The sequence below is a fragment of the Balaenoptera borealis genome (genome assembly GCF_965194805.1).
Source record: "Balaenoptera borealis genome assembly, chromosome: 9".
Classification (NCBI taxonomy): domain Eukaryota; kingdom Metazoa; phylum Chordata; class Mammalia; order Artiodactyla; family Balaenopteridae; genus Balaenoptera; species Balaenoptera borealis.
The window spans coordinates 2,201,184-2,228,907 of record NC_138873.1 but is presented as its reverse complement, the minus strand read 5'-3'; the positions used below and the strand labels follow the sequence as shown (position 1 = coordinate 2,228,907).

Here is a 27,724-nt window from a genome sequence, read left to right as displayed (position 1 = left end):
CCCTCCACCCTCCCCATACACACACATGGATGACACACCCACACAGACACACACGCACAGACACACACACACAGATGACACGCACACACAGACACACACACACAGATGACACACACACACACACACAGATACACATGCACAGACACACGCACGGGTGACACACACACAGACACACACACACACAGATGACACACACACAAACACACATGCACACACACACAGATGACACACACACACAGATACACATGCACAGACACACGCATGGGTGACACACACACAGACACACACACACACAGATGACACACACAGACACACACAGACATACCCACAGACACACACACACACACAGACACACACAGACAGACACAGACACACAGACACACACACACACACTGCAGACACACAGACACACACACACACACACTGCAGACACCCTGCCCCCAGGCTGTCTCTGGCTACTGGTGGCTCCCCTTGATCTGACTGGGCTCTGTTCTCCTGGGCACCTTGTGATCCTCCCCTTCAGGACCTCGTCACAGAGCTGGACACACGCATCCGACACAGGAGAGCGGCTTCCCTCCCCCACTGCAGGAACAGCCGTCCTGACACCCCATCTCACTTCACTGCTCCTCACAGCGCCTTCACCCAATGGCTTATCATTCATGTCTCGAGAGCGACACCTTGCTGTTTTGTTTACTGCTGTGTCGACCAGACCTAGAACAATGGTACTTAGCAAGTGCTTAATAAGTACTTGTGGAATAAGTGGATAAATACATTTGAATTTGCTTACTAGATAACTTCCTTGTGTGACAAGATCGTTCAAGGCAAAACAACCCTGCTTGGAATTTGTAGGGTCAAGAAAGGAAGCTAAATGGCTAGGATTAAGCCTCAGGACAGGTTGCTGGCACAGCGGAGATCAAGACTGCCTTCTAGGAGATGTGGTTATATATATACAAAGGAATGTTAGCCATAAAAAAAAGAATGAAATCATGCCATTTGCAGCAACATGGGTGGACCTAGAGATGATCATACTAAGTGAAGTAAATCAGACAGAGAAAGACAAATACCATCTGATATCACTTATATATGGGCTCTAAACAATAATACAAATGAACTTATTTACAAAGCAGAAACAGACTCACAGACTTAGAAAACAAACTTATGGTTACCAGAGGGGAAAGGCGGGGGGGAGTTAGGGGTAAGGGATTGACATATATACGTCACTATATATTAAATAGGTAAGCAACAAGGATTTACTGTATAGCTCAGGGAACTATATTCAATATCTTCTAATAAACTAAAGGACAAGAATCTAAAAAGGATATATATATATATATATATATATATATATACCTGAATTACTTTGCTGTACACCTGAAACTAACACAACATTGTAAATCAACTATAGTTCAATCAAAAAAAAAAAAAAGACTGCTTTCCAGGAAACTGTGCTGCAGAGCTGGAGGGGCGGGTGGGACAGCGAGGGGGCTGAGGAGAGAGCGGCAGAGGGGAGGGGCTGGGGGCAAAGACCTTCAAACGGTGGCACTGGGGTTCCTCACGTCCTTGGAACCTCCCACAGACCTACATTAAATGTAAACCCTCCCACACCTGGTTTTCTTTAAGGACGTTTCCCTCGCCTCAGAATTTCATCGATGGAATGCGTGTTTCCCTGAGTGTGTCCACCAGTGAATCCTTGTGGATCTCACGGCCACAGATTAAAATCTCCACTCGGGTCCCTGATCACACTCCAAGGCGGTAGGTGCAGGGAAACAGAAACCCCACAGGACTGGAGATTGGGAGGAAAGAACTGGTCTCTGATTAAGGGCTGCTCCATACAATATGAAAACATCCTGAGGGCTGACATGGATGGAGCCTCGTAGGAGAATGACTTGCTTTTGAATTCCTAGGTAAGAGGCTTCCCCTCCCAAAGCAGCCTGGTGGGGAGGCTTGTGGTTTTTTGCTTTATATTTGTAAGGAGCTCGGGGAGGAGAGGTGCAGGAGCACCGCACTGAGAGTCGGACCGATGTTCTAACGGAAATAACAAGCGGCTCACGGAGCCAGAGGAAGGCGGGCCAGGAGCATCGCCTGTGGCTGGAGCGTCGCCCCGGGGACTCAGGTGAACGACCGGCGGAGGACCGCCCGCCCGCGCGCCCTGTTCCGCCCGCCCCACCCGCCAGGGGGCGCCGTGCACCCGTCGTGCCCGCTCCCGCGGCCCGGGTGATGCGGCACCGCCCGCCCGGTCCCCGCGGCCCCCGCACACGCGCTCCTCTCCCACCTGCCGCCCCTCCAGGGTGCTGAGCCCCAGCGGGAGGAAGGGACAAAGAGGGAAACGAACCGACTGCTGCTCCGGACCCAGGTTCCTCCAGCTGTGGGATCTGCCCACGTTCCCACCCTCACGCTGGGGAGGGGACAGACAAGGGGACAGCTTGTTATCCCGGGAGGAGCCTCAAGGGCCGGCGAGGGAGAAAGGGCAGAACCCTCTGGGGAAGCCATGGAAGGGCACCTGAGCCAGCCAGGCTGCTGCCTGGGGGAGGTTAGTGCAGTTTTAAAAGACTTCCCCTAAGGAAAGACATCTAAGGGGAATTTTGAGCACTAAAGTAGCCCAGCAGTGGAGGAGGAAAGGAATTTTAATAAAGCCAGCAATACCCACTTAGATGCAGAGATGATTATATTACAAGTAATACACACATAAATTTATATTATATTGGGGGAAGTGTATATTATATCTCGGGGAGAAAAGGGATGGCGGGGGACAAGGACGAGAGAGGACCGAATCCTGGGGGGTCCTGTGTACCAGGCTAAGGCGCTGGATTTCACCCTGAAGGAAAAGGACCATGGCTGGTGGATTGCGAGCCGGGGAAGCAGCATGTGACGCTGGCACTTTGGAAGATTGTTGTTGGGTCATGAAGCACCAGAGACCAAGGAGAGAGGGGCTGGAAGCTTTCCCAGAAGCCAAGCCCACAGGGGCTGGCGACCGAGGGAGGCGAGGTGGGGGCTGTGTGTGGATTACGGCTGGGGCAGCTGGCGCCTGGCAGGGGCGGCTCCCCACGGCAGGTGATGCTGGAAGCAGAGGAGTGTCCGGGGCCTGGCGGGAGAGAGCCGAGAGCCGAGGCCCAGAGCCCCCGGAGCTCACGAGTATTGTCTGCCCATGGCTGAGTTGGGGGGCAGAGGCCCGCAGGGGGGGCCGGGACCCCCGGAGTGGGTGGCTGGAGACCGGGGGGAGCAAGCTGCTGCAGCAGCAGAGAAATAACATGATTTTAAAACCAGGGGAGCCTCACACCGGCTACACTTTCAAACACTTGGGGAGCTTTTAAAAATGCTGGTGTCCGGGCTCTACGCCAGGCTGGACCCCTGGGTCAGAGGTCGGGAGAGACAACCCCAAACGCCCCCCAACCGCGAGGATGAAACGAGCTAACACACGCAGAAGGCTCATGGCTGGTCAAGGGCTCAGCGAGGGGGTGGTGACGGCCCTGTGAGCGACCACCGCGTCGCCTGGGCTGGGGGCGCCCCTGCAGCTCACGAGACGCTCCCCCCAACAGGCTGCTTTACCCAGACGCTTAGCCGAGCATCTGGAGGCCAGCAGACGAAGCACCGCCCGTGAATGTGTCCCAGCTGGTCTGCCTGCAGAGCCTCACCTCCCCACGGCACGTGAGGGGGCAGACGTGCCCTTGAGCGGAGACGGAGCCCTGGAGGCATACTTTGCAACTAGATTGATACGTCAAATATTTAATCCTGGTATTTGAAAGAGAAAACCAGGAAGCTTGGGCCCCCGTGAGCTGGAGCGGAGGTAATTTGATGGAGCAGTAGGAAGCGCGTGGGGAGGTGGGAAATGGGAGATGAACACAGATGAGGGGCAGGAGGGGAGGCCTGGAGAGGGCCGTGCGGCTGGGGGAGGGGGAGGTTCTGAGAGCAGGTCTGGAGGGGGCTGGAGGTGGGGCTCAGGGATGCGGAGGAAAGCTGCGACCCGGGCCTGGAAAGGGACTCGGGAAGAAACACCATCTTCGTTTTTGATCTGAATGTGAAACTGGAAAAGATTGCCAAACACCTTAGTCCTTTTTAACCCTCACATTCTATGTGATTTATTTTGTCATCATCTCTGACTAGTAAAATGGTTTGTGTACTTTACTCCTTGACTACATAAACCCTGTTGGAGCGGTGCTAGTCCGTTCTGGGTGAGGCTGAGGGTATGGGTCACCTAAGGCCCAAAGCCTGGCCTTGAGTAGAACTTTCCAGGCTCCTGGAGGGCACAGCGGGAAGTGACTGACCTTTCTCACTGAAAGCCGCCCTCCTGGCCCTGCAGCATCCCTGGCCCCGCCTGTCCACAGAGTCACCGCCCGGCAGAAGTCCCTGAGCTACTGTCAATGGTCACCAGGACCAACCTGCCAGAAAATACCCGGTCGTCTGTCAGAGGCAGCATTCATGGGCTCGTCCACGTTCCTCACCTGCAACCCACATGAATATTCCCTTACATCTTCGGACCTCGAAAACTATTCTCTTAGGACCTAGAAAATTATTCTCTTTTGAAACACTGGCAAGCCTCCTTGTATCAGATAATGATTGTTAGGCCATCTGTGTTCTTTTTTATCGCCTGGGCTGCCAGTAAACTCAGCACTCGTTTTAGACAATGATCGTGAGTCCGGCCGCATAAGCCTGGATTACTGCCATGCTCACTTTCTCCTTCTTATTTTATGCTTTTAACTTTGCTATTTCTACATTTAACATTTTAGTTTAGATATACCTTTAATTTTTAGGAAATTTTTAACAATATATTGTGACATACTTTCATACATTATATTTTATAAACCTTGCCCTCATTAATTACTCTGAGCAAGTAGTAAGATTACGCCTTTGTTCCTGAGCCCTGGGAGGTGGGTCAAGAGATTTACGATTGTTGGATCCAATCCAGTCGAGGCTTGTAATAACTCCACCGGAGTTCAGAGATAGACAAAACCATTGCATTTTAACCTTAGTCTGGGGTGTTCATTCTCCTCACTCCACTGTGTACAGCCCTTCACAGTGTTTTATAATAACACACTGTCTTCTTAAAAAATTCGAAGCATTTTATTTTTTTACATATATATATTCCCTCTCTCTCTCTCTTTCTCTCTCTCTCTCTCTCTCTATACTCTTTTTCAGATTCTTTTCCCTTAGAGGTTATTATAAAATATTGAGTATATTTCCCTGTGCTCTACAATAGGTCCTTGTTGTTTATTTTATATATAGTAGTGTGTCTATGTTAATCCCAAACTCCTACTTTATCTCCCCCGCCCCTTTCCCCTTTTAATAACACACTGTCTTAATGATTCCTTATGAAGCAGGAATAGTCCCATTGTGCAAATGGAATACTAAGAACAAGATTAAATCACTTGCTTTCGGCTACAATTCAGCCTTCCCAGAGCAACACTGACGTGGTGCAGGGACCCACCGCTCACCCTCCGCACCCGCTCCGGCCCAGCTGGAGACAAGAGCCCCGAGGACTTTGCCTCTCTGCCCCGTCGTACCAGGGCACCTGGGCACACGCCCAAGTTCAAAGGATGAAGAGGAAAGAAACGGCCCGAATGCCGTAGGCAACCTTCCAGGAGCGCCAACGTGCCGGCCCCGCAGCCGGTTGGCAGATGGGAAAGTGTTATCCGGCTGCCCTGCGGCTGCTCTCCAGACGCCCACACCTGCGTCCAGCTGGACCTGAAGCCCTCCCTTTCCCGGAGGGGCTTGGGCTTCGGGCACGTGTTTCTTTGGGCATCAGCAGCAGCAAACAAATCAAGGTGCTCAGCCGTCTGTTCAGAGCCTGGTGACGCCTTGGCCTCGAGTGGGCTCTTAGGGCAGCGGAATCTGCCTGAGGACCACGCGGAGATGCAGTGCCCTCCATTTGGCTTCTCTGCCTGGAACTGGGAGAAGGGACAGCCTCAGGCCAGACATTCAAGTCCGGGCCTCTGCCCACGTCCCCCTCATTTCTGGGTGCCTGCTGGCTCTCTGCAGGCAGAGGACCCCCAGCACCGGAACCCGGGCTCAGGAGGACTGAGCACTCCCAGCAACAGTACTGAGTGTCTGGCTCTTGCCTCCTAAGCCAGGTCGGCTCATCCTCGGGGCGAACGCAGGTGCTCAACAGCACGCGGTCCTGCGGCGGGTCACACCGGCGCTGACAGTCACCGAGGGCGCCTCCCCAGCCTCCAAAAAATAAAATAAATAACGTAAACCTGGGACTGCCTGGGGTGCCCCTGTCTCTGGGCTCTGATGCTGGGACACTGTGGGACAGTGTGCACCCCTGCTGGCCCCTCGGCCTAGGGCATACTCCTGGTGCCATTGTGTCTCAGGGCCAAGGTCTGAGGGATTCCTGAGTCAGGCAGGGCACCTCAGGTTCAGATGCTGTGAGCTGGGTGAGCAGCCAAAGCTCAGCTCCGAATCAGGCTGTGGGCAGCCTGACCTGCGTGCAGGCCCACGCGGTTTATGCACAGAGGCTCAGCGCTCCAGGTCGGCGGGTGCTACGTGCTGTCCAGCCCTCGCCGAGGGCCTTCTGCAGAGATGCTCACTGAGCATGACTCGCTGTGAAATGACCCGAGCTCCGCACTGGGGGAATGCAAAGGGGTCAGGCATCCTGCGGACAGACACAGCACAAGCTGGCCAGCAATACTGGCAGAAAAGGGGAAACAATGCTATGAGATCTCAAGAACGTAAAGGCTCAGTGTGGTGTTAAGAAGACTATAGTTGTGGTCCGTTCAGACCGTGAACTTGAGAGCCCTCAGAAGGAGCTGGGCTGTGGGATGGAGGGGGTCGGTCCTGGGCGGAGGGGAGGGTCTGGCGCCGGCAGAAAGGACTGGAAGTTGGGAGCCGTGAAGGGCAGGCAGGACGTGAGGGGGAGCGGCTGACTTTGTGTGTGGCCTGGAGGAGACCGGCCGGAGGACGGAGGGGAAGCACAGCACCTGAGCTGTCTGACGGATGGGCGGGGCAAGAGGGTGCCACGTGGACAGGACCGCCCAGCCTGGACGGCGGGGGGCGCAGAGCGTGGCCCGTCCCGGAGCCGGGGGTCCTGGGCGAATCCCAGCGGGGGCAGGTGGCACCTGAGAGGCCTGATGTGTCTACTGACAGCAGCTGAAATGTTTATTTATTTGATTAACACCTGTCTTCTCTCTTGGCTGAAACTGAAAGCTGCAGGAAGGAAGGACCGCGTGTGTATCGGCTCAGCTGTACATCTGGGGCATCTGGGGCTCGGTTGGTACTGAGTGAGTGAGTGAATGAACGACTGAGGAAGGGCCAGGCTTTGGCTGGAAGCTCGTGGACAGGCCGAGGATGGGTTCATCCTTCTTTGAATTATTGCTACATTTTCTTCACTCAACAAACCTCCATTAGGCGCCCACTAGTATTACATAGTGGACACCGGGAGGCTTGAGGTCCGGCAGGGGGGAGATGCTCATACAAAATACCGAGGTCAGAAAGTGTGTGTTCACGGGCCACGAGCATAGCCCAGACAAGCTCGATGGATAGGGGCTGAGGGCAGGAGAGCGTTCAAGGTCAACGAGGCAGGTGAGCAAAGCCGTAGAGGCAAGAGTGCCCCTGAGAGCGGCCAGGTAGCCTCCTGGAGGGCGCTGGGCTGGGCTGAAGGACGCACCTCGGAAACACCGGCCACAGGGGGCTGGTGTTTAAACAGCGGGCTAACTGACAGGTCCGTGAAAGGAGAAAAGAGGAAACACGGGGAACACTGTCCGAGAGGTGCCAGAGGGTTGGGATGCCTCAGAAAGAAAGCGGGGCTCAAAGAAGCCATGACCGCGTTACCAGGTGTTCCTGAGCCGTCAAAGACGGTGAGGAAGGAGCAAGACGGAGGGACGTAGGTACTGCTGGTGAGTGGGCAGAAGGCATGCGACCGGCATGCCCCACCTCCAGGCTCATCGTGTTATCAGCCTCACATGTCGTATCCTTTTGGAGATTACTTCTATACATTCTTTTTTAAAAAAAATTTATTTATCTATCATTTATTTTTACTTGCACTGGGCCTTTGTTGCTGTGCGCAGGCTTTCTCTAGTTGCGGTGAGCGGGGGCTACTCTTCATTGCGGTGTGCAGGCTTCTCATTGCGGTGGCTTCTCTTGTTGCGGAGCATGGGCTCTGGACATGCGGACTTCAGTAGTTGTGGCACGCAGGCTCAGTAGTTGTGGCTCACGGGCTCTAGAGCACAGGCTCAGTAGTTGTGGCGCACGGGCCTAGTTGCTCCGCGGCATGTGAGATCTTCCCAGACCAGGGCTCGAACCCGTGTCCCCTGCATTGGCAGGCAGATTCTTAGCCACTGCGCCACCAGGGAAGCCCTGGAAATTACTTTTGCCTGTTGTCTCCAATGGTCTACAACAGGGTAATGTGATGACTTGTGTGTGTGTGTGTCCAAAGTATGTGGACAAGAGTCAAGTCCATAGGGTAATTGCATTTATTTAGAAACTCATACTCTATAAGTGTCAAGAGACATAAACCCTAGTGTGGCTTTGTCACTTGCTGACTCTGAGAGGTAGTCACTGACTTGCCTGGACCTCAGTTTCCCTGTTTGTAAAATGATGGTGTTGGGCTGCATTTTTAAAGCAGCCTTCCAATTCTTAACAACAACAACAAAAACAAGCATAAGCTGTTACCCCCACGATTCTAGGCAAGTTCCGAGTGGCTGATTGTACCCTGAGTTTATTTCTTTCACATATACTCTGGATCTCTATGGATGAGAGGGTGGACTGAAAAATTTGATAAAATAGAAAAAAAATTCATGTAAAAAATGAAATATCGTTGAAGTAGTCGTAAAGAATCAACTATAAACTCTGAGGCATCTTCAGGTAAAACTCTCCCGCCGATACGCTCTGGGTTCATCCACCATGGGGTTTGTTGCTTCACATTTTTGTCTGTGTTACTCCTTCCTCAGCTGGTTTTGTCTGCTCTTCGGTGAGCAGCCTGGCCACCTTCTTGGACCCCAGATACTCGACAGTTCCATACGCCGCCATGGCCAGACTCAGGACGCCCAGGAGGACGTAGAGTTTGACGCTGACACACAGAAACGTGCTGTATCCGAATGCAATGACGTAGCCCAGGGCTTCCCACAGGCGGTAACTGGCAAAGGCGGCCTCCTTGTTCTTCTCAAACAGGACCCCGAAAAGAGCTGCAGGGGAGAGACGGGTGAAAACGTGGCTGTAAAACCGCAAACGACCTTTCTGATTATTGCCGAAAATATGCAGCTTCCCCACGGCCCAGTTTTCCCAATAAAACCAGGACCTTCCTTTGTAAAAACTGGAATTATTTCACGCTGTGGATGGCAGCAAGGCAGGTGACGTTCTCTAGCAGTGAAGAACCATCATATATACCAGAAACAGAACGGATGAAAGTTAGCCCTGTAGGGATGTGGCCCAAGCCCGAGCTTCGCAGGTAAGAAAAGCAAGGCCGAGAGATGGGACCCGTGTCGGTGAAGGCGAGATGCCCCAGAGTGAAGACAAACAAAGGCCGTAGTCGTGAGGGGGAAGGCCATTCATTCCTGCACTTAAGGGAAGTGCATAGTACATAAGTGATTCAACCGTGGGGTTTTTGGTGCCTGCCGCAGGGTAAGGGGATTACCACCGTGTGGGCCTTTCCTTCCCATCCTGGAGGCTTTAGGGGTAAGAGCGTTCAGCCAGCTGAAGCCTTCAAGTGAGACTGCCCCACACCGAGTTCCTGATGAAGAGACTCAAACCCCCTTGGGTGGTTGTCTGAAGGTTTGGGAGAGAAATGACCTGAGTCTGTGATTGGGGCTGAACTGTGTCCCTCAAATCCACATGTGCTAGTTCTGACCCCCGGGACCTCAGAGTGTGACTGTATTTGGAGCTGGGCCTTTAGAGAGGTGATCAAGTTAAAGGAGATCATCAGGGTGGGTCCTAATCCCGTGTGACTGGTGTCCATATAAGAAGAAGAGGTCAGGACACAGACATGCACAGAGGGATGGCCACATGAGGACGCGGGGAGGAGACGGCCGAGTACACGCCCAGGAGAGAGGCCTCAGGGGAACAGCCCTGCCACGCCTGGATCTCAGACCTCAAGTCTCCATTTCTGCTGTATTTTATCACGGCAGCCTTAGCAAACTAGTACAGTCTGATAATGCTTCTAGGTGAAGGTAAATGACTTTCTGTTCCTGTTTGCAGTGTGGTAAAGTTTTGCCAAACGAGAATCAACCCCATCCCCAGGACGTGAGCGAGGCGGCAGTGTGTCTGGAAGGTGGACATTTAGGCAGGGAAAGTTTTCAACAGGGGGACCGGCCTGAGCGTCCCGGCCGAGGTCCTGCTGCACTCTCCAGAGCTGCCTGGTCACCACGCCTGCCATTTTGGCTGATGGACTTGCCCTGCCTCCCCCTGTCCTCTGCTAGGCCGTGGGTTCCCTGAGGCAGGAACCCATCTTATCTGGAATGATAATTCCAGCACAACCCAGTGTCAGCGAAAATCCTTATTGAATGACTGAGTGGACGCATGGGTGGACGGTGACTCATGAAGTGGCAAAACGCCGAGCCCGGTCCTGCAGTGTCAGCACACCCTGCGGGTCAGCAAGCCTCTCAAAGGATAGACAGTAACCCAAGGAAACGGTGGGCGGTCCTGGGGGGAGAGCTGCTGCTTCCTCTTCTCCCCTTCCCCTTACAACCCAAAAGCCCACGCTGGTGAGGCAGTCCAGGTAACATAGGACACGCGACCACACACAGCACGGCACGGGCCAAGGCACCCCCTTTGCACGTGGGTCAGATGATGCGTGAACCAAAATGTCAAGCGTGGGCTCCGGCGCGGTGGGGATGAGCAGACAGCCCGGAGCCCAGCGGGACCAGACAGAATCTGCCCCTGGAGTCCTTCATTCCCGGGGCAGGTGCAGTCTGCAGAGCGGTGGACGTGTCCTCAGAACCGTCCCGCCTGCAGGGCGGGCAGCTGTGGCGGGGAGAGCTGATGGCGGAACTTTCACGCACATATTCATTTTTCAGCTTTCATTCTGTTCCTTTAACTTTGCCCCTTTCCTTCTACCCCTCCCCTTCTCCCCGAGTTTAGAACAGGAGAGGAGAGGCTTGTAGGGGGGAGGGGCCCCTCCAGCACCGGGGGGAAAGGTCTGAGGGCGTGAGGGCGGCAGCAAGGTCTCCTGCAGCCTTGCCTGGAAATGTCAACGCCCAGGAGACGCCCCTTGGCATTTGGTTACTCAGATGTTCATCTGCGCAGGAACCACCCAGGACGGGGGTCCATCAGGCAGATATAAGATATTACGTAAGATACACATTTTAAACAACACATGCCTATTTGGGGAAACTGGAGGCTGTTGGGAACATTCAGAAGGAGGTGTGCTTCTTGTGTGGGGTCTGCAAAGCGCCCTCCCTAATGGAAGTTAACGCACAAAGGGAACCTAATAACCACACCCTGGGACTTAACTTCTGAGATTACTTAAAGGTCTCTTGTCTTTCTTTGGAGGGTGACTCTAAAATAGGACCCCAAAACAAGATGCTAGAGAAGAAACTCCAAGGTGAGACACTATGGCTACAAGTGGTGGATTATGTCCTGTTCTCTGGCAAAAAGGTCCACTGCTCCCTTAGCAGGTTGTGGTACCTGACAAATGCACCCTGATGCTTTGAAAATCCAGTAACACAGCCAACTCTAGCTTTAAGTCAACGTTTTTGGTCTATAGGTTGGTGTGTTTAGGCGATTTCAAGGTTAAGTTTAGGTCGTGACAATCATAAACCACTGTGCTCCAGGATAAGGGGACCCACTGCCCACTCTCTCCTGGGCAAGTTCTGGTTCAAGTCCAGTTCAGCCTTTTAAGTGGCTATGGGCTCCTTAGCTTCCTGAGGGTTTCCCATAAACTTAAACTTTCTGGGCCCCCAGAGCCTTAAATGCCAAATGAAGAGCTTGCCATTCTCTGAGTCTGATTCTGAAATGTGACCCCGGTGAGGGGACCCACCAGCCGGGAAGAGAGGTCCAGGGTGACTGTGAGCTCGCATCCTTGCGTGCAGAGCAGCTCAGCAGTTTGGGAGGCAGGAGGAGCCCTCACCGGGAGGACCTGGAACCCAGAAGTCTGTGGGAAGCTGGCTGTGCCTCTGGATGAACGACAGAGACGGAAGGAGACGTGTGACAGCTGGACAAGAGGGAAGGACTCCTCCCTTGCCGCCTCCTCAGATGGCTGTGTCCAGGAGAGGCTGGATCGAGGGCGGCAGGAGGCTGATGTCAGCAGCCAGAATTGCCGTCTAAGAAAACGCAGAGGAAGGGAATCTGGGGGACTCCATTTGCCCCCGTTTGGGAATATGGCCCAGCCTGAGGAGTAGATGGCAGAGCCAGTCATAATTAAACAAAGTCAGGCTTTTGGGGAAATTACTCATGATCCGTTTCCTATTTTAATCCAAACGTAAAGAAAGCAGCACATTCATTGTGTCAAATTCCAACAGTTAAGGACACGGAGGGCAGAGGGGAAAGACATTAAAAAGAAAAGTAGTCTCAAAGCAATAGTTCAACAATTCTGAAATTACATGTGACCTAGGACTGAACAAATAAGCAATGTGGTATACAGAGTGGAAACTGGGTTTCTCACTGTCAAAGGAAGAAGTTACAGATCAGCAGTGGGGTAAGGGGGTGAGAAGGGGGTGCTAGAATGAGCCCGTGTGCTGGGACATCAGTGTGAGTTCAGCCTTATTTTATAGATAGATGATAGATAGATAGATAGATATGCAGATACAGAAGTAAATAGATGTGTGTGCATATATGTGGGCCAGCAAGCATACGCCCATCTCCTCACTCTGTCCACCGAGAGCGCCTAGAAACAGTGTCGTCTCAGTAGCAATGAGCACACCCAGCACTCAGATCTTACTTCCTAACACCGTTCCCCAATAAAACACACCCAGGCTTCTTGGAGAAATGGCTAATCTAGGGCGGGCACAGGAGTTACCACATGAGCCAAGACTATTCTGGAGTGCCTAACAGTGAGGAAGTACTAAAAAAAAAAAAAAATTGGTAGTGGTGGGGAGGGGGGGAGAGTCGAAAGGACACGGGTGCCAACGGGAAAGACCCCAATCGCCAAAGTTGGAACAATTAGAGCAAAGGAGTGAGTAACGTAGCATTAGATTGTAACCCAAAGGATGCCATAAATACATGAGCCCATACTGATGTAGACAAACTTTTGAGTAAATAGTTAAATAAACTGGGGAGAAGGGACAAATGTTCGTCCTAGAAGAATTATACCTAATGCACGTACACATTCCCCTTCCAGGAGGTGAGGGATAATTACTTCCCCCTGAATTGTAGCCTTGGTGACTGGCGTCCAAAGAACTGACAGTGGAAGGGAAGAGTAGCCCTCTGCGTGGGAGGAGCCAGACCCTGGCTTGACCAGCGATCAAGGTCCACAGCATCAGTGACCAGTTATGTGCTGTCCTGTGTCCCCCGATCAATGTGATGAGAAAGGCACTTCACTCCGGGGTCTTCCTCCCCAAGACCCTTAGCTCTAGCCTAATTATGAGAAAACATCAGATGAACCTAAATTAAGGGACAGTCTACAAAACACCTGACCAGTATTCTCCAAAAGTCAAGGTCGTCAAAAACAAAGAAAAATGAGAAACTGGCACAGACCAGACAAAGGCGGTGTGATGGCTACGTGTCACGTGGTGCCTGCCTGGGAGCTCACAGAGGATGGTGGGGGGGAAAGCTGGAGAAATTTGAATAAAGTCTGAAGTTTCGTTATGTACCAACATTAATTTCTTGGTTTTGACAAATGTACTGCAGTTTTGTAAGATGTTCGAATTAAGGGAAACAGAGTGAACAGTATATGGGAACTCTGTACTGTCTTGGCAACTTTTCTGTTGATCTAAGATTATTCCAAAAGAAAAAGGAAAAAAAAGCCTGCTCGCAGCCTGACCTGGGAAAGGCAGCAGGTGCAAGTGACCAGATGCTGACCCCTGTCCTTGGATGACAGGATGTGAGTGAGTCTTGTTTGGTTGGAAAAGATGGGATACATGAACTGGACATGTAAGAGAAGACAGATTTTTTGAGTTTATCAACCTGAAAACAGCCTCTTTGGTGGCTGACAGGGCAGAAGAGTATTTTTAGGCCAGACATTCTGAATCTCAAGTGCAGGCATTGGCTCGCAAGGGTTGCCATGGCAACGGTACCCATCTCTCGTGAACTGTCAGGGCGGATAAACAGAAAGCCGCCCAGATCACGGGCTCCAACGGCCGGAGGGATCCCTGGAGCCCAGTGGGAACACGAGCAGCGAGAAACACGGTTCTGCCCCAGGACGGAGGGGCTTGGATGCTTCCCACCCCTGATTTGCCTCTAAACTGGAGAACTGTAACATCAGTTTTTCAACTGAGAGGTGATGACTGAAAAGGAGGGTTAAATTGTACTGACTTGTATCCAGTCTCATTAACTAGGAAAGTATGTGGCTCACGTATCTTCTTAGAAGAGAGGCACGTTCAGGGAGAATAGGATTAGAAATCCAACTTGCTATTGAAAAAGCAAAAATGAGAGAGAGCTGATCTTGGGAGGTGGCAAAAGCTACACAAAATTTCCAGTTTTTGAAAATACAGAGACGGTATGGATGGACCACGCTGCAGGGTGGCGAGCCCGAGAGAGCCTGGTGGAGCCAGCCTGCAAGGAACTTGGTCATTAAAATATCCCTCCTAGCCAAGACGATTGCCAGTATAGACGCCAAAAGAAGTTCTCAAATCGTACACGAAAAGAACAATCTTCCCAAGCAACTGATTTTTCCTTGAAACAAATTACTTTTGATCTGAACAAAAAGACAGAAATAATTCATTTTAAATTAGCATTCCTTATTCAAGGAGGTCTTTATCCAAGTTATTCACTGGACCTCATGTAACTCTGCACAATTTTGACAAAGGCTCTGCCTGACGGTCTCTCATGTCTGTGGAAAGAAAAGGAGAGTTAAAGCAATTACTCCTATATCTCAGGGAGAAAGAAAACCAAACATTTTATTTGCCATCATTTGAAACACCTGAGGAATTATTGTATGGACTCTTGCGTGGCTGCTGACTTCTAATGTGTAAATACTGTAAAAAATTCAAGTGAACTCAGAGATGTCAGCTAATTAGAAAGCAAGACGGCAGAAGCATTTGGACTGTTCAGTAAAATAGTGGGGGTCTTTCACACCTCCTCTGGGATGTTGAAAGCAATTCTCTCCTGACGCTCCCTGGGGAAAATGCCTAAGATTCCTACGGGGGAAGTTGTGACCTACACTCCTTTAGAAGGCTACACTGCCAAGAAAAGCTAACGTGGTGTCTGTGTACCTCTCCTCTACCGATTCAGTATTTCTTCTGTTGAGCAACATTGCAGCCCAGCCTGAGACTAGTTTGTCATTGCTTCCAGCAACTGACCTTTGTCCAAACACACCAGATTATGGCACTGAGCCTAACACACCTTTGTCACCGGGTTCAGAACTTCAGGAGAGCCTCCTGCCAAGATTGTGAAACCCAAGCCCCTTGGTTCCAACAGCACTGGGTTTGTTCAGTGATGTTTTCAGCTGTTTCATAAGCCGGCAACAACTGAGATCGTAAGCAGGGGCCGTCCTGGAGTACTGAGTCCACCATGGGTGAGGCCACGTGCACTTGTCCTCTTTGGGTGTAGGGACAGCGGCCAGGCCTCCCGTCCCTGGAAACGCTGGCCTGTGGCTGGCTTGTGGATTGGCCTGACCCAGTTTCCAGTCCCAGGTGTTTCCCCGATAAGGGCTGAAGGGTGGGTGGTGCTTCCGAGGGAAGAGGCTCTCTTCTGAGCCAAATCCACCTCGGGCCCCGGGCTCACGCATCTGCAGGATGCTGGCTGTGTAGACGGCTCACCTCCTGGGGCCTCCGACACCCTCCCCCGGGCCAGGGCCATAGGTGGTTCGGGAAACTCAGGGCCAAGGGTTCCCGCCCTCAGCCCTCGTCCCGTTAGGTCACACAGAACACAAGCCGCCCTCCCTGTCCTCCACGGGCCGTCCGCCAGCCCCCTACTCCCCTCCCTCCCGTGGTCTCCCTCCCAGACCCACTCAGCTACGGTTCATCCTCTGGCAGGACACACCGCCAACCCGCCACCCCAGGGCGCCTCCTGACGCGCGGGGAGCCGGCGATCACAGGAGGCCTCCCCGGGCCTCGGCTGGGCGTCTCCTCCCGGGCTGCGGCCGCTGCCTTCCCATCCGCCGGGGCGACCCGGACTCCCACCCGCTGCAGCCCTCGCAGCCCAGGGAAGAGCTCCCTCCGCGCACCGTCTGGACCCTGGGCCTCCGCCCCAGGCCTGGCTCCGGCCGTCCAGCTCCCCGCGTGCTCGGGGCTGCCGGGGCCTCTTCCCCTGATGCCCCCCGCCTGCCTCTCCCGTGTCCCTCACGTCCACAGCCTGGCCTCCGAGGCCTTTGTCGAACGTCTGCTGGCCGTCCCACCCGCCGCTGTGTCGGGGTGCAGGGCCCCCGAGGGCGCCGGACAGCACTGGCCACGCTCAGCGCTCTCGGCGGCCTGAGGGCAGCTCTCCCGTTCCCCGCGCTGGCGGGGCCGCCCTGCCCTCAGCGGCTCTGCCCGCCTCGCCTCTCACCCGCCCTCTCTGCAGCATCGGCCGAGGCTGCGGCTGCACCTCTGGGCCCGAGTCCCGCTCTGCCCCAGGCCCGGGCCTCTGCAGGCGGCCGCGCTTCTGCAGGGAGCGGTGCGCTGAGGGCGATGCCGCCCGGCTGGGCTACGTCGGGGGACGAATCCTCGCAGGACTGACGGCCGCCTCATGGTGAGGACGGTCCGTTAGGTCGTCGCTGGCTGTGGCTCCTCTAGGAAGCCACATGTCTCAGGCGTGAACTTAGCTCCTTTCCCCGTGGTGACAAAGGGGCCCGTATCCTTCCTTCTGACTGCCTTCCCCCCTCCCCTCCCGGCCAGGGGCCTCCCTCCCCCGGCTTCTCGGCCTCCTCTCCTGGCTCCTGCCCTCCCCCATCTCCTCTCCTCACAGCCCTTCCCTCTGAATCTAAAATCCTAAGAGAGGGAGTTCCCGGGCGGTCCGGTGGTGAGGACCCGGCGCTTTCACCGCGGCCGCCCAGGTTCAATCCCTGGTCGGGGAACTAAGATCCCGCATGCCGTGCGGCGCAGCCTGAAATAATGAAACAATCTTAAGTGATACGCGCCCCAAACAGCCCCTTCTCAGTGCTGGGTCCCCCCGCCGGAGTCCTCTCTCTGTGTCGTGTTCAAGCTCAAGCCAAGCCCCTCAGTGGACGCGTCCAGCCCTGCCGGTCTGTGGGCTCGTCTGCCGCCTTCAGCCTGGGGATCCCGATGCCCAGCCTGGCCCCGGGACCACTGAGTCCCTGCGTCCAGAAGCTCCGCCCCTCGGCCTCCTTCCCACCCCGGGCGCTGCCCTCCACCTCCCCGTGGGTCCGCACCGTCCCCTGCGTCACGGCAGCAGTGACCCCTAAACCCTTGCCGCTGCTTCCACCATTGCTGAGCGAATGAAAGTGGACCCTGCAGCGGTACGTCGGGCCAGCCAGCCTCTCCTCTCAGTGTCCCCGCGAGACACATGCTGAAACCCCAAGGCGATGGCCTCCGGGAGGGGCGAGGTCGTGGGTGTGGCCCTCAGGGAGGGGTCAGTGCCCTTGCGAAGGGGCCCCAGATCCGCCCCTCGCCCCTGCCTCTGCGTGAGGACACGGCAAGAGAGAGCCTCTGTGGACCAGCCCTCCGGACACCGAAGCTGCGGTGCCTTCACCCTGGACGTCCAGCCCCAGAGCTCCGGGCAGCACATGTCTGCTGTTCACAAGCCCCCCCCCCATCTGTGGAGCCCCGTTATGGCACCAAAGCGGCAGAGACGGCTCCCTTCCGGCCTCCCCACCTCCCTGCCTCCCCCAGGCTCCCCGCAGCCTGGAGGACTATCTCGGGCCTGGCCCCCAGCATGAAGCCTCTGCTGACCCCTCCGCCTTTAACTCCGTTCTCCCGAAGACTGACACCCACCCCGAGCCCCAGAGCCACTGCAGGGACGTTGTCACGGTAACCTGTAGGCGCTTCCACCTGTCCCCCACCTCAGCTGAGAGCGGCAGAGGGCCATCCTCCCCAGACACCAGGACGGAGAACACGGGGAGGACACAGCTCAGAGCAGCTCTTCCGGGGGAAGCACGAAGGAACGATCATTTCAGGAAAGAAAGTTGCACGCTTGGTACCTTTTCTCGTGGACATCATGGATCTGAGTAGATGCTCAGAGAAAGCGCTGCAAATCCCCAGTGTGGACCTGGAGCCCTCCCGCCTGTGTGGTCCCCGCTCCACTGCCCTTATCGCACATGTCACCACGTCCCCCTGGGGGGCCCTCCACCCACCACGTGTCCCCCATGACTGGCCAAGGCGGGGCCCCCTGAGCAGCAGTGGATCTGTGCCGGGCACTCACCATTGTTCTGTGTCTGCCAGACGGCGTCGGCCATGCCCCAGAGGCCGGGAAATGCGAAGAACAAAGGCAGCTGGCGGGGGTGAGGCTTCCACAGCAGGAGGGCGATGAAGCAGGACAGCTGGGTCACGGCACCTGTGAGCAGCGGGGAAGGGGCTTCTCTCAGACACTCCGTGCCACAGGACGAGTCTTCTGATCATCTGCTCCCAGGCTGGAATGATGTTTCCTAAACTAATCCAGACTGATTTCTTCAGGTGGGTTTGACGAGGCACACGGAGGCTGCAGGTGAAATGCAGGGCACACCTGGCTCGTGTGCGACTCCGCCCACCTCTGGCCTCCGCGTCATCGGGTGGGGGGCCTCGGGGTGTGTGATTCCGCCCACCTCTGGCCTCCGCGTCATCGGGTGGGGGGCCTCGGGGTGTGCGATCCCGCCCACCTCTGGCCTCCGCGTCATCGGGTGGGGGGCCTCGGGGTGTGCGATCCCGCCCACCTCTGGCCTCCGCGTCATCGGGTGGGGGGCCTCGGGGTGACACAGCTGTGTCTTAGAGGAAAGTGTCGCCTTGCTGGGCAGAGGGGGCCCCAGATTATGGGGGTTCAGAGTGGGAGAGAGAAGCGCTTCTCATTAGGAGTGAGTGGTGGGACCCCTGCTTCTCACTGAGTAGGGGGCATGAGGAGGGGACGGGAAGGGGTGCCCCCAGCCTGGGAGCTGGGGCTTCCAAAAAGGACAAGGAGGGAGAGGCTGGGGGAGAACTTCCTCATTCCTCCTGACTTTCTCATAATGGGTCCTAAGTCCTGGCCTCGTGATTCTGCAGACACTGTGGTGTCCCTCGAATGTGGGAACAGAGCAGCTTATGACCCTCAGGGACTGCCAAGGAGCAGAAAGAGCAGGTGCATCCTGGGTTCCCCGAGGCTGTGTGACCTTGGGCAAGTTACTATGCTTCTCTGTTCTCTCCTCAATATAAAGCAAATTACTTGGCCCCCAGTGAGCACTGACCAATGGTTAATGTGTTCCCTCCCTCTTGCTGCATCACCACAGACCCTTTGGGCCTTGACTGGGCCACCAGGTAGCTGTCTCCTTAACACCCTCATTTCTCCTTATTCACTCTGTCTCCGATTCTTCTTGCTCCCTCAAGAAAAACAGAAGGTGATGCCCGTTTAGAAGACCAGCTTCATCCACCACGTGAACACAGATCTCCTCCTTCTGGAAGGCTCCCTGTCTCCTGCCTGACCCCATGGCCCCCACGGCGGGTGTGGGCCCCCCTTTCTGTGCCTCCACCAAACCCCGTCCTTACCCCAACCCTGGCCCTCATCGCACACGCTCTCAGCGCCCGCAGTGGAGCCAGACCTGCCCCAGGACTGCGTCCACGGTCCACCTACCCAGCGCGAAGAGAGCGATCCTGCCCGTGTACTGGGCCAGCTTCCCGTACAGCACGGAGCACAGCGCGTTGACAGCTGAGAAGCAGATCATCACGTAGCCCACGAACTGGATCCCCAGGGCGCAGGTGGCGTAGGACTGGGGGAGAAGCACAGACCGGTCACCTGCGCTGCCTCGGGCCTGCTCCAGGGCTGAGCTCTGAAGTTGCAGTTTGGGGGTTCACTTTGATCCAGGAATACAGCCCATGCTAAAACGCTTTCTGCCCTGTGACCTGGCCTGCTAAGCTGTCCCAAAAGCTTGTCCGGGCCTCCAGCTCCCAGGGTGGAAAACACTGCTGGTGCTTGTAAGGAAAACCCTCTTCTGAGTAAGAACTAACAGGGAACGCTGTGGATGGACGTCTGGCAAACTTCTCCCCGTGTATCTGTACCATATGTTATTTATACAGGGGCGAATTTGAACTCTTTTTGCTGGTGTGGGTCATTTCCCATCCTGCCTGTAAGACAGCTCGGTGAGGACAGAGCTGGGGAATGAACAGGCAGAGCTCAGGGGATTTTTAGGGCCTTGAAACTCCTCTGGATGATACCATAATGATGGCTTCATGTCATTATGCATCTGTCCAAACCCTGAGAATGTAGAGCACCAAGAATGAGCCCTCAGGTAGACTGTGGACTCGGGGTGATGACGATGTATCCATGTAGGTTCCTCAGTTGTGACAAACGGACCCTCTGGAGGCGGACAGCGGGCGAGGATGTGCCCGTGTGGGGGCAGAGGGTGTGCGGGAACTCTCGTCCTTTCCGCTCACTTTTGCTGTGAACCTAAAACTGCTCTAAGAAAATTAAGTCTTAATAAAAAAGAAGAAGACAGAAGGAACAGGAAGGGAATCTCCATAGAGATGAGAAGAAGAGAAAGTGCCCCTGCCCCAGACTCGGGGGCGGGGCTGGGGACAGACAGGAGACTGGCTAGGAGGCCCCTTGCATCTGGAGAGCGGGGGGACTCTTTGTCATTCTGTCTTCATTCTTTGAAACTCCAAGACCCCAACAGGACTGTCCTAAGAGTAGGGTTGCCAAAGAAACTCTTGGGTGTCCAAATACTCAGGGCCACACTTACACTGAGAGATATTTGTGGTTTATCTGAAATTCAGATTTTTACCCTGCCTTCTATCTTGCCCGTTTGGCAACCCTTCCCGGGAGGGAGCTGAGGTGGGGATGGAACAGGAAGTTTCCTGGATGAGGAGGGTGGTCCTCCAGGGCGGAGCCCCTCGGACACAGGCTGACGGGTCCAGCCTTGACCCTGGCTGTCTCCAGCTCCCACCAGGCCCAGCTCCTCTCCAACACTCTCTGGGAAAAAGGACCCTAACTCTAACATCTCCATCTGTGGCTTCCCTTCCACGGAATCCCAGAAGGTTCTTCAGGACAGGATCCCACCTGGGCAGGGGAACTAGGGAGACAGAGGCTCAGGGAGAGACCCTTGATGGAAGGTGGTCGGCCAGACATGGGTCACGCTTGGTGTCCAGCGTTGGGGCACCACTCCAGCCACCCCCAAAGAGGGCGCCCCTTTGGGCACAAAGCGGGCAGGCAGTGCAGGGGTCAGGCGGGCATCCAGGGAAAGAGTATCTGAGTAGCCAGGGTGACCAGGCTGAGACCAACCTCCGTTTCTAGATTGGAACGCATCATTTAAAAACTAGGTAATGCGCAGAAGACCTAAACAGACATTTCTCCAAAGAAGACGTACAGATGGCCAAGAGGCACATGAAAAGATGCTCGACATCGCTAATTATTACAATTGTAATTATAATTACAATGAGATATCACCTCACACCAGTCAGAATAGCCATCTCAAAAAGTCTACAGACAACAAATGCTAGAGAGGGTGTGGAGAAAAGGGACCCTCTTGCACTGCTGGTGGGAATGTAAATTGATAGAGCCACTATGGAGACCAGTATGGAAGTTCCTTAAGAAACTAAAAATGGAGTTACCATATGATCCTGCAATCCCACTACTGGGCATATATCCAGAGAAAAACATGGTAGGAAAGGGCACATGCACCCTAATGTTCATTACATCCCTGTTTACAATAGCGAAGACATGGAAGCAACCTGCTGATGTCCATAACAGATGAATGGATAAAGAAGATGTGGTACATATATACAATGCAATACTACTCAGCCATTAAAAAGAATGAAATAATGCCATTTGCAGCAACATGGATGGACCTAGAGATTATCATACTAAGTGAAGTAAGTCAAAGACAAATATCATATGATATTGTGTATGTGCGATATCTAAAAAAAGGATACAAATGAACTTATTTACAAAACAGAAACGGACTCACAGACTTAGAGAACGAACTTATGGTTACCAGGGGGGAAGGGTTGGGGAGAGTGATAGACCGAGAGTTTGGGACCTACATGTACACACTGCTGTATTTAAAGTGGAAAACCAACAAGGACCTACTGTATAGCACAGGCAACTCTGCTCAATATTCTGTAATAACCTAAATGGGAAACGAATTTGAAAAAGAATAGATATGTGTTTATGTATAACTGAATCACTTTGCTGTACACCTGAAACTAACACAACATTGTAAACCAACTATATTCCAATATAAAATAAAAATTTGTTAAAAACTAGGTAATAAGGAATTTCAGTGTTATTCGTGGATTTCATGGTTTTCCCTATTTTTCACTCTAAAATGAGGACACAGGGTGAGATGCAGGCAAATAAATGCGATGACTCGCGAGCAGTTTTGGTCCTTTCCCTGAAAACACATCTCAAGTGAGCGGTGTTCCCGGGCTGGCCCCAGCCCAGGTGGGCTGATGTCCTAACCACACGGCGGCTCTCCTGAGGCCGGAAGGACCCCGCGCAGCCCTGGACCCCGCGCCGCCCCCGCCGGCCGCCTCTCCTACCCGCGTGTAGTCGCCGGCCAGGAAGGCCTGCTGGAAGCCGCTGTACAGCGGCAGCAGGACCAGGAGACACAGGCGCTTGTCTCTAAACAGCTTGACCGTCGACAGCAAAGTGGACCAGAACGGTGGCGCTTGTTTCTCTCCCTCACTTTTCTGCTCAGCGTCTTTTACGGGTTCCAGAAACGCGGCGGTGAGCAGGACCGCCAGGAAGCCGCTGCCTGAAAGGACAGGGAGGGGACAGGCTGCTGCGACGGGCGCCAGCGGCACCGCACACGCGCGCGGACTCGGCTCCTCACCTCCTCCTCCTCTCGAAAAGGAGGGTCGGTTTCAAATCCACATTTACGGGCGACGGAGGCAGGCTGAGCCCCTGCCCCCTGATGTGGACTTGGGGGCCACACACGTTGCCTCGATCCTCGTGTGCTGGTTCTGTGACTGTCGGGCTGTCTCACCCACAGAGCAGGTGATGGGAAACCCACACACCCGGGGAGAGACCCCCGAGGTCCTCAGGGCCCTTAACCATGGACCATTTCTCTCGTCAGAATCCTCAAAGTAATTTCTACCAACAGCTAGGCTCCCTTCCCAGGGTTATGGGTCCCGCCCGGAAAGTGACCATCGGCTTCTCTTCATGTTCATCCCAAATCTATTCATCCAAACGTCCTGTGGTAGGAGCTGCATGTATTAGGGTATCTCCCAACCCCAGTGGGATGATGCGTTTGGAGAAAGGAAAGGAGCTCTTTGCATATGGAGATGGGAAGTTTCCCCCCAAGACAAATGGCTAAAAGGAAAAGCCAGGTGCAGAACTGGGAGTCTACTGTGCTCCCATTTGATTTGGAGAAGGAGGGGCATAAAGACGTATTTGTTTAAACGTGCGGTAAGTGTGTCTAAGAATTAAAGACTATGCGGGTTGTCTATGGCTGCAGGAAAGCTGGGTGGCGGTGAGAGGGGGATTTTCCCTTTTACAATATTTGTATTTGGGACCACTTGAACAGGGGATCTATCAAAAAGTGACTCAAGACAACTATTCCTTTCACCCTTGAGGGGATATCCTGTACTTTCATGATTCCGGAAGGTGATGACGAGATCTCTTTCTCTGCCATGAACCCACCTTCCTGTCTCTCGAGGGAGAACGAATGTCTGTTTAATCTTCCTGTTCTTTACGTGGACACCTTTTCGCTCCCTCACTGAGGCTGAGGACCCTTTATCATTTCTTATGTCTCTACTGTTCTTCCATCTACAATGATAATGATAGACACGGTTTGGGATCCACAGATGAATTAAGGATCGGTGGTGGTCTTTCCTCTCCCTGGTGGGATTGGGACCCTTCAGAACAGTTTTTATCGCTTATTGCTGTCCTTGACCCATCACCCTTTAAAGAGGATTTGAGCCACTTTGTGTCTTTACTGGCCCCCAACCTTGCCTACTATTCTTCCATCTCTTGTAGCCACAGATGCCCAAGGCAGCAGGCTCGCCCCTCACTGTGGTGTAGCTGCCTGAGCCGTACTGAAACCGTGAGGCTTACAAAGTCAGCCCTCCTCCAAATTGCCTGAGAAATGGTAAAACCAGTCCCCACACGCATCCCAGAGAAGTCCGTAGTCAATAAACACATTTCCACGCAGAGGAGTACTACTTTACATCTAAGCTTTATCTCTGTAATTCAGCTACTTTTCCTCCTGGCTAAACATTGGTCCCCTCCCCCATTTCATGGGAACTCAACCTTGTGACCAAGTTTATTAGGCCGGGCTCTTGTCCGCAGAAATTTCACAATGGCACTGATGTGCTCTGGGGTCATGACTCCCACCTAACTGTCAAAGCAAGTCAGCGCACGCAGGCGCTCCTCCAAACCGGCCCGTCAGCTGACTGCGAGTGCCCACCACCTGCCGCAGCTCCTTCCCCGGCCTGAGCTCGGAGCAGCCCCAGGACACAGCTTCCCCGGGACAGGGGCTGAGATGCAGCGGCGGGGGCCGGGGGTAGGACTAGAAGCGACACGTTCACCAGGACACAGATGCGTGTCCAGAGGGTCCCTCGGTCCAGGGCCGTCCGCAGGGGCGTGGACAGGGCAATGGCTGGTGGTAGGGCTAAGACACTGCATCGTGAGGACCGAGCTCAGGCATCCTAGAAAATTACTCCAGGGAGATGGTGCTGTCTTTGCTTTGGTCTGTTTTTCTCCTTTCTTATTTTAGTTCTGTTTTTTATTATATTCTTTTTTCTTTGGGGTAACATGGCCTTGCTTGAAGGAAGAAGGGTGTGAAGCCCTGCGAACCAGGATCCAGATACTAAGAGAGTGTCCCCGTATGACGTATGCATGGTTCCTGCTTTACATAAACGTCTGGACTTAGGCGGCTGGATTCTCTGTGAACCAGGACCTCTGTGGAAGGTCCCTAACCACCCAGGGGACACACTGTTCTGCCCTCACATCAGGCTGAATGTTTCCCAAACAGAATGTCGGCCCATCCTCTCCCATATCCCGTGTCCAGTGCGTGGGTAAGTCCTGCTAGTTGTCGCTCTGACTCTCTTGCGCCGCCCCTCCCTCACTCTGCATGCCGTTCTCACTCCCCTGCCTCCTCTGGGTCACTGTGTCGCCCCTGCACTGGTTTCTCTGTCCGCTGTTTTTCTCACGCCCACACTAAACTAACAGGAGACTCTGTCTACAAGACAAACAAGTGGGCATCCAGACTCAAGGCCACAGCTGGTCACGCCCGTCTCTGGCTCCTCTGCCCCCTCCAGGCCCCTGTCCTCCAGCCACTCTGGCTCCCTCTGGGGTTTCTCTGCTTTCAGTGTCGTTCACGTCCCCTGCTCCGCCTGGTGAACCCCTACTCACCTTTCAAGACCTGGCTTGGGTACCACCTCCCCATCAAAGCTGCCCTAGAACGCAATTTCCCCAGAAGACGTAACTACATGTCAACTGGGAACTTTGTTCAAAACACGTGTCCTATCAAATTTTGGTTAGTTGAAGGCACTTCTGGACTCTAAGGTCACTGAAAGTCAGGGTCTTGTCTGGCTGGTTTCTGGGCCACAGAAGGTCTAGCACATTGCTCGGCGTCTGCCAGAGCTCTCTCTGCCTTGTAGCCTAAAGGGCTCACTTGGCGCCTCTGACTTGCAAGCGACCTTGAAAGAGACCCGCGTGTTGGTGGCAGCTTATCTCACAGGGGAGACAAACTGACCATGCACGTGGCCTCTGGACCTTTGATTCCCGGTGGAGTCCTGCACTCAGTCCCACCAAATCCGACACCTATCAGACTCTTGATCTTTAAGAAGGACACAGTCCAAGACCTTTACAGAGTCTAGAATTCAAGAATGACAAAGAATACCCTTAAATTTTCTTCAAATGGTAACAACAACAACAAAAAAACTAGTCTAAAGGTGCTCCCATCAAAGTGGTGATACATCTGTAAGAGTAAAGTCATTTAGAAAGCTATTAACATAAACATTTTCCATTCAGATGAGCGTCTAAGGATAAGAGCATCCTAGGAATTCACTCCCTTGGGCAACCATCTTTCATGAACTTCCAATGTCCTGTGCCTGCCGCTGCCCGGTGACCAGCAGTGGGAGCCCCGAGGCCTCGCCGATGCCCGAGGGTGGGTGCTGGGGGGACCCGTGCCCAAACCCAGCCTCTCAGCAGAAGCCGTTCAAACGTACTCCTCAGAAAAAGGTGATAACACCGGGATTTGGGACTTCCCAAATCCACCTGGACGTACTTAGAACACAAGTAGCCAACCCACCAAGGCCGTGGTCCACTTGATGGGGCCGCCGTAGCCCCGCGTGACCATTGAGCACTTGGAACGTGGCTGCTGTGACCTCAGAACAGTAATTTTACTTTGGTTAATTAGAATTTAAGTAAGTGCACGTAATGGCTACTGGCCTGGGTGGTGCAGGCGTGAAGTGATTCTATCATCACAGGACACCTCGGTCAGCAGAGGCTGCTGCATTCGATTTCATGTGGAAAAGGCTGAGTACAACCCAGCCGAACGCATTTTGTGGGGCTTTTGCAGACGAAGAGAGATTATTCATACTGTGAGCAGGTGGTCTTTTCAACCCAGGAAGGCGACGGGCTTGCTTTGCCTGGATTCCTGGTGCCGAGCACGTACCCGTGTAGATGCCCAGCAGGGTGTAGATCAGCTCCTGGGAGGGACGGTTTGTGCTGTTGGTGGATGCCGTGGCTCCCAGGCAGTCACTGGCCCCGCAGGACTCGAGCTGCTCCTCTGGGATGGCCCCTGTGAGCGAGGAAGCAAAGAGGTGCTTTGAGGACACGGGTGACTTGACAGGAGACGGTACACAAGGAAGAAGACGCCCAGGGAAAAGGAGCCTGGACACACAGAGGACAAGACATCACCGTAGGTCAGAGTCACGAGACAAGGGCTCGTTTGACCCAGTGTCTCAGAATGCTTTTCCCATTGGGCACGTGTCTGTGTACTTGATTTTAAGACACTTTGGACCAATGTGCAATAAATGTTGGTGACTTGTTACATTACATTCTTGACGTAATTGGACCTTGTCCACTTTTCAGAATTAATTAAGAACTAGAATACATTAGACTGGGTGTCAGGCCCACTGGGTTCTCTCTCAGATTCATCTGGAACCAGTCCCATGACCTCCGGCAGGTTATTGCATAACTTCTCTGAATGTTACTTTCTTCTCCATTAAAAGAATAAAATTTGAACGATCAATGACCCTCAGTAGATCCACATCAGAATCTCAGGAGAGAGAGGATGGATGTCATGGAGGAAAGAATACTCAGTATTTCATTGTTTCCATCATACAGATTTTATCACATAAAATGCTGCAAAATCCCCTTGGCCAGTGAGATGTGCAGCTGTCGGATGAGAAGGCTAGAAACCTACAAAGGTTGAGAAAACTTGCAGTGTTCTCACAGTGCCTTCCAGCCCTCACATTCTGTGTCCTACGATCAGGCAGAGACTGAAGCTCACTTGTCTGTATGTTTTTAAAAGTAAACCCGTTCGCTCCTTCACCACGGTCATGTCAGAGACTGAACCTTCACCCCAGCTTCTGTTGGCTGATTGCTGACGGTTACGCCAACACTGAGTAACGATTGGTATCTATCAACTGTAAAGGTTCCCTTCTGTGGATGCACTTAGCAAGTGATGACATCACATGAGCAAAAAGGGGAGACA

The 27,724-nt window shown here is 53.6% G+C and overlaps 1 protein-coding gene and 1 long non-coding RNA gene across 5 annotated transcripts in view; one reads left to right on the top strand and one right to left on the bottom strand.

Annotated features, from left to right (window-relative positions):
* The first annotated feature begins 223 nt into the window (after window positions 1–223).
* Window positions 224–7,443, top strand: LOC309634753. Its single transcript, XR_014248408.1, has 3 exons — window positions 224–2,113; window positions 3,537–3,784; window positions 5,313–7,443. It is a non-coding gene; the product is annotated as an uncharacterized lncRNA (long non-coding RNA).
* Window positions 7,444–7,618: 175 nt separating this feature from the next.
* UNC93A (unc-93 homolog A) overlaps window positions 7,619–27,724 on the bottom strand; it is a 32,768-nt gene continuing 12,662 nt past the window's right edge. For 2 of the 4 annotated variants that reach the window (XM_082405154.1, XM_082405155.1), the window contains 5 exons: window positions 26,681–26,806; window positions 22,599–22,813; window positions 19,696–19,831; window positions 18,322–18,453; window positions 7,619–9,116 (listed from right to left, as the gene is read on the bottom strand). In XM_082405154.1, the coding sequence (XP_082261280.1) occupies window positions 8,851–9,116; window positions 18,322–18,453; window positions 19,696–19,831; window positions 22,599–22,813; window positions 26,681–26,806 (875 nt within the window). In that variant the 3' untranslated portion in view covers window positions 7,619–8,850. The remainder of the gene's footprint in view (window positions 9,117–18,321; window positions 18,454–19,695; window positions 19,832–22,598; window positions 22,814–26,680; window positions 26,807–27,724) is intronic. The other 2 variants (XM_082405157.1, XM_082405156.1) reach the window with 2 other exon arrangements.